This window comes from Octodon degus, unplaced genomic scaffold, assembly GCF_000260255.1.
Source record: "Octodon degus isolate 3935 unplaced genomic scaffold, OctDeg1.0 scaffold00186, whole genome shotgun sequence".
Taxonomy (NCBI): Eukaryota; Metazoa; Chordata; class Mammalia; order Rodentia; family Octodontidae; genus Octodon; species Octodon degus.
The window spans coordinates 2,536,334-2,547,031 of record NW_004524762.1 but is presented as its reverse complement, the minus strand read 5'-3'; the positions used below and the strand labels follow the sequence as shown (position 1 = coordinate 2,547,031).

General features: G+C 36.3%; 1 protein-coding gene across 1 annotated transcript in view; it reads left to right on the top strand.

Moving 5' to 3' along the window:
- The first annotated feature begins 829 nt into the window (after positions 1-829).
- The window catches only part of LOC101590813 (arylacetamide deacetylase-like), an 18,624-nt gene continuing 8,755 nt past the window's right edge, over positions 830-10,698 (top strand). Inside the window, exons 1-2 of the mRNA XM_004643933.2 lie at positions 830-1,056; positions 8,676-8,898. Coding sequence (XP_004643990.1) covers positions 919-1,056; positions 8,676-8,898 — 361 coding nt within the window. The 5' untranslated portion in view covers positions 830-918. The remainder of the gene's footprint in view (positions 1,057-8,675; positions 8,899-10,698) is intronic.

The window sequence follows — 10,698 nt, the reverse complement described above, 5'->3', positions numbered from 1 at the left end:
TAGTGTAGGAAAAAAAGGACAGGAAACTAAACTTCATTGATCTTTCAGATGTAAGGTCATAATTAGTATTTTGTCTCTATATTTCTATTCTAGAACACACACACACACACACACACACACACACACACCCCTTTTGGGGAAACAAAATTATTTTTTAAAAAGTCTATAAATTCTATTAGCCACCTAAATTTTTCTGGCTTTCAGTACAAAATTATATAAGCCTGGCCAAGTTTCTTAGTCTGCTAAAATTCACTTTATTCATTTATGAAAGAGCAAGAGTATTAATATTTGTGATTGTGACTTATTTAGATTTATTATAAAAATGACAGCATAGGACCTACTTTGTAGAGGAGATAATAGTATTTACTGCTACTGTGGTCCTCTTTGCTGTTGTCACGTTTTTATAACTTCTCTACCAAGCATTATCATAGCTAAATGCTAAAATGTGTATTTCTTGAATGATTTTGTAAATTCTGTATTGTCAAAGGTAATAGTTGTTTTATTTTACATATCTCAGTATGCTGCAAAAATACATGTGTGTTTTGCTATTTTATATGTTGCACTGTCACAAAAATGTTTATGCCTTTGTATGATTTCCATGAATAAATTTGTTAGAATTAAAGACTTTAAAATTAGAGCTTCAAAGTAGAAACCAAGTTAAAAATATGACCATGTATAGCAATTTACCAACATTCTATCACACATGAACCTTAAATTCATAAACTATGTGATGATTTTTAGATTAAACAATTAACTTTTAACCTTACTCTGGCAGCCATAAAAGGAAGTAAGTGTAAACTGCAAAGAGAAAGCAAAGGGGTGGGGTTACAGCACCCTGCCTACTAAAGCTCATTATTCAGGCAAGCCTGGGAGGATTACTTTCTAAGTTTCTGAAGACAGAAGCATAGAAATTACACCATGGGAAGAAAGTTACTGTACCTTCTGATTGTGGGGGTCTGTGTATCCTATTATATTTACACACCTTTACCAGATAATTTTGAGGAGCCCTGGAGATTAATGTTGATCAACACATCAATGAAAATTTTTCTACATTTGGTAAGTCTGAAATTTATGAACTTTTCAGATGTTCAATGCAGTCATATACTCTGAAGAAATGTTCTGGGGCACTTGTCTTTTTGGTTGTTTAATTGATCTTCTTAAAATAAGTGCTATGGTTTTTGACTCTGTATGGCTTAAACATGACTTATTTGCTTGATGCTATATAATAGGTGGAATACATGTTTATAAATATGAAAAGATAAGCTAGAGGTCATTTGAGCAGAATTCACTGAAGTATTACTCTGTTTAGGTGTCATTCATGTCATGATAGTGGTTGTCTATTGAATTTTTACTCTTGGAGCTTCATTTATTAGTATTCAATTTCATGTATAAGTCAAAAAATTTTTTTATTCCTCCATCATGCATTAGTTATAGACTTTAATGCAATACATTCTGAGATCCAGTATATAGAAAATTACACATAAATAATATGATAAGGAAAAACTGCACTGTCAGAATGGTTGGCATTTGCCCTGGTTTAAAATAGGAAGGAAAAAAAAAACTATAAGCAAAACCAGAAAGAGACACCCTGCTTTTTCCTGAGAACTGGCTGCTTGTGCGGGCATTGCTGGTCCGGGGAAACAAGCAGAAGGTTGCCTCCCTGCTACCTAGAGTGTGTGCGCCATTGTTTCTTTTGTTATTTCATTACTTGATTTTTATAGTCCTCCTCTGAGATCTGAAACAAGATGGGTGCCATACATGATCCCTCTTCATTTTTCTTCTTTCAATTCCTCCAACTTCTGCAGATTCTCATTAGATAAACAGAGTCTGTCTTCATGAAATATATATTTTAACATTTGGGGTTGAATAATAAATTAGAATCAACTAAATGGATGATTTCAGATCATGGAAAATACCTTGGAAGGAGATAAGACAGGAAAAGCAAGTCTTGTGGGCAAGTAATGAGGGCAGGGCTACTGTTTTTATAATCAGTGAGACTCGCTGAGAATAGGAAACCTGCTTCGAGACCAAGGCATGAGAAGAAAACAACCAGCTACAGGAATGAAAGTCAACCCACAGGAACCCCTCCCCACCACACCCTGCCCCGGAACATGCAATACTGGGAGAAGAAGTGAGTCAGTATAGGTGGGGGTGGGAGCCTCAGAGGCCCTGTGAGAGCCTGACCACTCAAAACCCTCGATGAGGAGCTTGAGGGATGCAGGATTTGCGTATCACTCTGCCACACAAGAAAGAATGGGAAGCTGGCGTTAACACCTCCTCACCTGAGAGCTACAGTTGAGACTGCACTGCAGTCAGCCACTCCTCAGCACCTCACACTGCAACAAGTGACCTGACAGGACAGACACATGCCAGTAAAAGAGGAGCTCATGGGACTATGCAAGAAGAACCAGCTATGGAAAAGACAAGGAAAATCCCTGGGCTCTCTCTTCCTGAGGGCAGCACAGCAACTGGGAGACAGACACAAAGAAACAGAGGAAGGAGAGGGTGGGAGATACAGAGGGTGCCGGGTGAAGACTCTGCTCCCAACCCTCCCCAATCTGGAGGCCGAGGTCCCACCTGCACCCAGCACTACTCCTGTTGCATGCTTGGTAGGATTAGAACTTTGGGCTCTCTGTGGACACCAGAGTAATTTTATTTTTTATTGCATTTTTCCCCTTCCTTTTATTTTGGTTTTGTTTTTTGATTTTGTTTTAGTTTTTGACTTTTATTTTTGTTCTAATCTATCCATTTTTTTTTTCTCTTCCTTAAATTGTTGATCTTGATTTAATGATATCTTCATGTGACTGAACATTCACTCTAGTCTTTCTGGACAGTTTCAACAATCCATTGATTAGCTCTTCATTGTTTCACTTCTGCTCTCTCGTTTCTAGTTTCCCAAAACTTGGGAGATTATCCTTTTTTTCCCAGCCTTGCTTCTACTATATTTCTCTTCATTTAGCTCTTTCTCATCTACTACCTCTTTTAAATATCCTTACCATAGGATAAAACCACTCTATCAAGGCAAAATGGTTTGCATATAAGCTCCCAATTTATGATGAGTTCTATTACACAACTGCAGATGTTGCTTCTACGACTAAGGGTACCAAATTAACACACCACATTTGTAAGTTTCTAAGATATGCTTGATGGCACTGTTATTTCTATTGTGTTACTGCATCTAAACAGTCCTACCTGTTGTAATCGTTTTCTCTGTTGTAACAACCCTGGAAAGTTCTGAGATAATGAACATCTCCTAGTTCAGTACCACAGAACTGAGGACTGAGCCAAACAGATATCACCATCTCACCCATAACAAATTCAGAGGGTACAATCTTTGGATGAACACAAAATGCAATACTTTGGAATTAATCTCACAAAGGAAGTAAAAGATTTATATAGTGAAAATTTCAGTACTTTGAAAAAAGAGATTGAAGAGGATTTGAGAATGGAAAGATACTCCTTGTTTCTGGATAGGAAAAAGCAACATTGTGAAAATGGCCATACTTATAAAATTGCTATATAGATTCAATGCAATCCCAGTTAGAATACCATTAGTATACCTCACAGAGCTAGAGAAAACTTTCCTAAAATTCATTTGGAACTCAAAGAGACCCAGATCATCAAAAGCCAGCTGGGAACAAAGGAAAGGCAGGAGTTAACACACTGCTGATTTCTGTCGGTCTATTGAAAGAAGCAGCTCATGAATTTTTTCTTCTCATTTTAAATTTCTTATAGCATTTTTAAACCAAATTTGAGTGCTTATATCTAGTAACCTAAAAAAATAATCTGAAGACAACATTATGCAACATAACAACCATTGTTGAATTCCTATTATGTTCAATGAAATTCAATATCATTTCTAAGGTTATTTTTTACTATTTTTAATTCTTGCTAGCTAGCTATAAAGCCTCCTACTGGGGCTGGGGAAATAGCTCAGTGAATGAGTGCTTACCCAGCAAAGCACGAGGTGCTGAGTTTAATCCCTGGCACCACCAAAAAAAAAAAAAAAAAAACTTTCTGAGCTTCCAATAGGTCACAGATGAAACTAAAGAAATTAAAGTAGATATTAAATGCTATCTATAATGAAATGATAGTGATGATATAGCACACCAGAACTTATGGGACATGATGAGACCAGTCCTATAAGGAATAGTGGACATTTATAATGTTGAATTCTCATATCAGAGAAATAACCAGCTCAAATAAAAACCTGGTTTTGCAGCTTTGGCTTTTAGAGAAAATAAGCAAAAGTGAAGACCAAAACCTGTATGAGAGAGTAATTTATAAAGATCAGAAATTAATGCAATTGAGAGTAAGAAATAATACAAAGAGCAATTAATTGAAGAATCAGTTATTGAAAAGGTTATATAAAATTAATAAAGCCATATCCAACCTTATAGAAAAGGGAACAAAATATATAAATTAAGGCAATTAGGAATAAAAGGAACGAAATCACTATAGATCCTGTGCAAATTCAGAAGATCATCAATATCTACTTCAAGAAACTGTAATAAGATGAAAAATACAGAAGAAATGGAAAAATTCCTAGATACATATGAATTACCACAAGTTGAATCAAGAAGATATAAAAATTCTAAATCAGTATCAGTTGATGAAATTGAAAATGTGCTTAAAAACTTGTGAACAAAGAAAGCCCCATGTCCTGGAGGATTCACTGCTGAGTTCTAAAAAGTATTTAGAGATGCTCTAATGCCATTACTCAGCAAACTCTAATGAAATTGAAAAGGAAGCAGTACTCCCAGATCATTTCTGGAGGCAAGTATCACACAGATACCAAAACCAGGAAGGACCCAACCAAAAAAGGGAGCTACTGCTGACCTTGCTATTAAACATAGATGCAAGAATCCTCAATAAGATACTAGCAAACAGAATGTAGCAAGTCATTAAGAAGATTATACAGCATGACCAAATGAGCTGTATCTCAGGAAAGCAGTGATGGTTCAACACATGCAAATCAGTAAATGCAAGGCACCATATCCACAGAGCCAGAGGCAAAATTCACATGTGCATCTAAATAGATGCAGAAAGTATTTGACAAGTCCAACACCCACCCACAGACAATCGAAATGGATACTAATCTCAATATGATACAAGCCATCCATGAAAAACCAACAGCCAACATGATACTAAATGGTCAACAATTGAAAGTTTCCCCTGTAAAATGAATAACTAGACAAGGATATTCACTATAAATACTCCTATTTAACAGGGTTCTAGAAACATTAGCCAAATCAATTAGACAAGAAAAAGAAATAAATAGGAAAGTAAAAACTTAAATTAACATTATTTACAGATGACAGGATACTCTACATAGAAGAACCCTAAAACTCCCTCAAAAGACTTTCAGACTTAAAAAAGAAATTCACTCCTATAGCTGGCAAGAAGCACAATAATAAAAAATCACTAAGATTCCTGTACATAAAAAAAAATTCAGGGGAGACATTAGGGAAGAATATCTTCCACAAAATAGGTAGAACACTTAAAGACATTTGTGTAGGCACAGACTTCTACAAAACACAGATTACATGGGAAATACCACAAAGAATCAAAAGCTTGTCTCTTTTTTTTTTTTTTTTTTTTTTTTTGTTAAGCTTGTCTCTCATGGAAGAGCTTTTGAATTATAAGAGAAATAATCAATAAACAGACACTCCACAATGTGGATGAAAAATTTAGCCAGTTGCTCCTCAGCAAAAGGGCTCACATCTAGCATATATGAAAAACTAAAAGAAATCTGATTCCTTAAATTCAAAGACCAAATCCAAAAATGGGCACCTGGAAGGAATATACACTTGCCAGAGGAAGAAGTACAAATGGCAAATAAATACATGAAAAAAATGTTCAACATCACTTGTCATACAAAACATGCACATTAAAACAGCTCTGAGATTCTGTCTCACTCCAGAAAGAACGGCTTACATCAAGGAGTCAGCCAATAACAAATGCTGAGCAGGATGCGAGGAAAAGGGAGCACCTCTCCACTGTGGCTGGGAGTGTGGCCTGGTGCCACCACCGTGGAACTCATCGTGGACATTCTTCAGAAACTGAGGATTGAAGGTCTCATGTGACGTAGCTGTCTTCTTCTTGGTATCTTTCCAACAGAATTAAAAGCATCACACCACAGTGACATATGTGCCACTGTGTTTGTAATGGCACAGTTTGTAGGAGGTACATCTTGGAATCAACAGAAATACCCATCAATCAATGAATGGATCCAAAAGAAGTGACTTTTTATATAATGGAGTCTACTTGGCCATAAAGAAGAATAAACTTCAGACATTTATTGCTAAATGGATGTATCTTGAGACCATCCTCTTAAGTGAAATAAATCAGATACACAAGTATAAATATTGAATTATCTTTATGGTATGAGACACTGAAAGTATAAATAACCAAGTTCACAGTAGGTATTGGGAAATAGGAAGAAATGGTTCACAAAGAAAGGGGAGCTAGAGAAAGTGGAGGGGTTAAGGAACAAAAAAAAACAATGAGAAGAGAAGGCTAAGCTGGAAAGCCAGCTTTGCAAATAGGAGGGGAAGAGGAATTGAAGGGAGGGGAGGGGACTGGGGAAAAATAGAAGAGAAATTCACGTATATTACGTATAGATACAAATTCCCTGCAATGAATGTGATCAGTGTATATGCTTAAATTGTTTCAATAAACAATAAATGAAAGAACTACTCCCAGTACTAAGGAAATATTTTTCAGCAAGCACAGCAACAAGTACATAATTCTTAACTACAAGATACTGACAAGTTGAAGAAATTATATTACATAAATGTTTATGACTGATGAGATCATGCTACAATTTAGTTGAGAAGAGTAAAGCATCCTAGAATAGAGCACTTTTGTTTTTTTTTTTTGTTTGCGGTACTGGGGATCAAACTCAGCACTTTGCATTTGCCAGAGAGACACTTAAGCTGCTGAAGTATCTCCTTGGCCGAATAGAGCACTTTTGACCAGCGGTAGTAATTTTTAATTTTATTCTATGTGTGATATTACTCTATGAAAGAGGCAAGAAGTACTTTCCCTGTTTTCAGCTGGGGTTCTAGCTCAGCAACACAAGCGCCTGCCTGGCAAGTGCAACATCATGAGTTCAATTCTAAGTACAAACAAAAGTTTTATTTTTCTCATATTTCCTCAAATGTCACTATATTTATAAAGAATTCTTTAAGGTTTTTTTTTGAAACTTACTGTTAATTACACTTTGTTGTTCATTTTATCAGTTGTGTCAAGTTTTTGAGCTTTGATTCCCTGTCTTCTCAGCATTATTTTTCAACTTTTTTGATGATTATGAATATGCTGGCAGAGTTCATGAAGGATATACATTTTCAAATGTATTTTAATATAGTTTTTCACTCCCAAATGATTTCTGTTTGTATGCTACAATTTCCTTGATTTATCTGAGATTTTATCTGACCTGCTCAGATTCTCTCAATCACTGACAATCTAGTGAGATGTCTTACTGAAGACTTATGTGATGACCGACATGTACATTTGTGCCACGCATGAAGCATTATTATGCATTGCAATTATGCCATAAATGAATAATGTAGCTCCATATTTAAGCCAAATGCACTTAAAATATCATTTCCTAGCTGTGTATATTTGAACTAATTTTAGTTTTGAATTATTCTGGGTTTATTTTCTTCTCTCAAATGGGTGTGATACTATTTTGTGTTTATAGGCAGTTAAGGTAGTATGATTGAAATGAGTTCTCATAAACTATCTGGACCATAATCTTTTCCAAGGCAGATGCACAAGGCTCGAGGAGAGCAGGCTGCCCTTTCTTTTTCTCAGCCATTTTTTTCTTCTCAATCATGCCTGTCCATAGGCATCAGGGTAATTTATAAAGTATTTTATTTTTAGAATGTTTTATTGTTGAATGTTCACTAAATATTATCAGTATTATATTCCATGTGAGGAACTGATGCATGTGTATATCACGTCTTAATTTTACTTCCCTTTCCCATTGAGGTTCTCCATTCTTCTACCATTACCTAGTCCTCTTCACTACTACGTGAAATTTAAACCAGTTCCTCCCACCATCAACAAGGGCCCCTCATCTCCAGGATATACTAGTAGATCTTCCTGGAACTGATTTTCTTTTTCCTTTTTTTTTATTCCATTACATTCTTAAGAGCTTTTCGTCAAGGGTCAAAGTACAATGACCTTGGGCTGGGTAGATGGCTCAGTAGAATTAGCACTTCCCTGGCAAGTGCAAGGGCTTGTGTTCAGTCACCACCTCCAGAAAAAAAAAATAATAATACAATGACCTGGGACAAAAGCCCCAGTCCCAAGCTCTCTATCTCAGCACTTACTTCATTTTTGCTACAGTATAGTAACCTGCCTTTCACCCATAACTATGAAGATCTTGGAAAGTATATTTATCTTGTGCATATATGCAACCCAAAAGCTAAGCAAAGAATCTGAAATATTTTGTGGAATAGGACTTAATAATGGTTTTTCCTCTTTCTAACAACTACTGTAGGCATAAGTAGTTAATTTGCCTTTGTTCTCAAAGGATCAAGGGGATTGACCAGATAAGAATTTTTTTATTTCATTTGAACTAGTTAAGTATCAAATACTTATACTGTCATAAATGTCTTTGAATTCAGAATTTGAATTCTAAGGCCATTTGTTAATTTTGTTTTTAGGCTTCATTTGTTGAGTTCCTGGGACTGTACCATGTTATGGATTCATTCACACTAATTATGGCTTTTGTTGAAGTCCCACCAACTTCAGATGAAAATGTCACTGTGACTGAGACCAAATTTGACAATGTTCCTGTCCGTGTATATGTGCCCAAGAGGAAGCTGGATGCACAGAGAAGGGCTGTGTTTTACATCCATGGTGGGGGCTGGTGTATTGGAAGTCCGGGTAGGTTAAATTTCTGAATGACATCTGATCCTGGAGTAGTCTGTCAATGGTATACTGAAGCTGTATGCTGTGCTCCTGAGCAAGGTTACTGCACTGTTCTTGTCCTGTCTTGCTTTGATCTCTGGCAGGCTTTATTATTCCTTGAACCTTCAAATCACCATTTCTCATCCATATGACTTTCTTCATTAATCCAGGTAATGCTAAGAAAACACCAGTCCTCCTATTATTGAATTAAGTCTTCCTATTATATAATTTCTTAATTATACTTTAAGAAAGTATAAACACTATCTCAATCATCTGTATTTGGTTTTGTAGGTTTCAGAAACATGTTGGTTAACTTACTTGTATACTAACTGTGTGCCTACATTTCTTCCAGGAATGTTGTAGGATATTGGAACAGGCAAAATTCTCCTTGGGCCTTAAATTCTAATTAAGACAAACTCTAAACAATCGGTAAATTCCTAAGTAATACAATGTAGCATAATATGACAAATATAGATAATAATAGGTTAAAGTAATCAAGATTGGGTACAAACATTGCTAGTCCCTACACATACAGAATTGTTTTCAAAAGAAGAGTACGTCCAGAAGTGGAAAATTGGGAAAAAACCTTTGGGCTCAGTCATATAACTAGGAATTGTGCCTTCACTGACTCTAGTTGTAGAGTCAACCTACAGAGCGTACTCGCAGATTTTAGCTGCAAAGTTGCAAGTACAAGCTTGATATTCAGCAATTTACCTTCAATTAGTGAAATGTAAAAAAATTGAGGGAAGGGAAGAGAGGAAGCATAAGTGAGTGTAGAGAAGCAATGTCCCAGGCTTAAAATTAATTGAAAAGTGACAAATGATATGAAAAATTCAGAGAACAAAGAAGTGTCTCAGTTACTCTTCTCTCATTGCTGGGACAAATACCCAGCACTCAAAATGAGGACAAGAAAGACGAATTATTTACCTCACAGTTACTGGAGGCTTCAGTCCTTACTCAGCTGGCTCCAAGGCAGAGCAGCACCTGGCAGAGAACAAACTTTCATGGATGGCAAAGAGCAAGAGAGCCAAGGGAGGAGTAGCAGCAGCTCAAGCAGCTAGCTTTTCTTCCCTTCTTACAATGATATTCAAATTACCTGCCTCAGGGCGGGTGCAGCATCCATACCCACAATAATCATTCACAAACTCCAGAAGATGCCCCCTGACTGCATGAGCTTTGGGGGAAAACTAAAATCCTAACAGGAATCTCGGGAGAAAAAGACAGAAGAAATGATTGTCCTGTTTCTAATAGAATGACAGGGAAAGTGAGGACAGGTTCTGGGGGAACACAGACAAGTAAATTTTGGGTAGAAGAATACAGAATGAGCAAAGCATTAAAAATTGTTCAAATGAAAAAAGGTCATAAAATGAAAAGAAAGTCCAAGGTGAGTGTGTCCAAAAGAGAGGTTAGTGAGAAGTAGTGAATGGTGAAAAGATGCTGAGGAAATGGGACAGAAGTGCCCATCTTGGCAGTCAAATATTTTATTGTCATAAAGCTGTGAACAAATCTGATGGCATTCTAACCAGCAGAAAGTAAGATAAAGAGTCTAGAAGAGTGACTTTTGAACTTAAACTCTTATTTGTAAAAGGTATAAGTAAGAAAATGATAGACTAAAATGAGAATTAAGCAAGAGAATTTGCTTGATTTTCATGTAAAAGAGATATAAAAAGTGAGGACGGGGGGGCTGGAGAGATGGCTCAGTGGTCTAAAGCACCTACTTAGAACAAGCTTGGCAAAGCATCAGGGACCGCGGTTCAATCCCCCAGCACCACATGC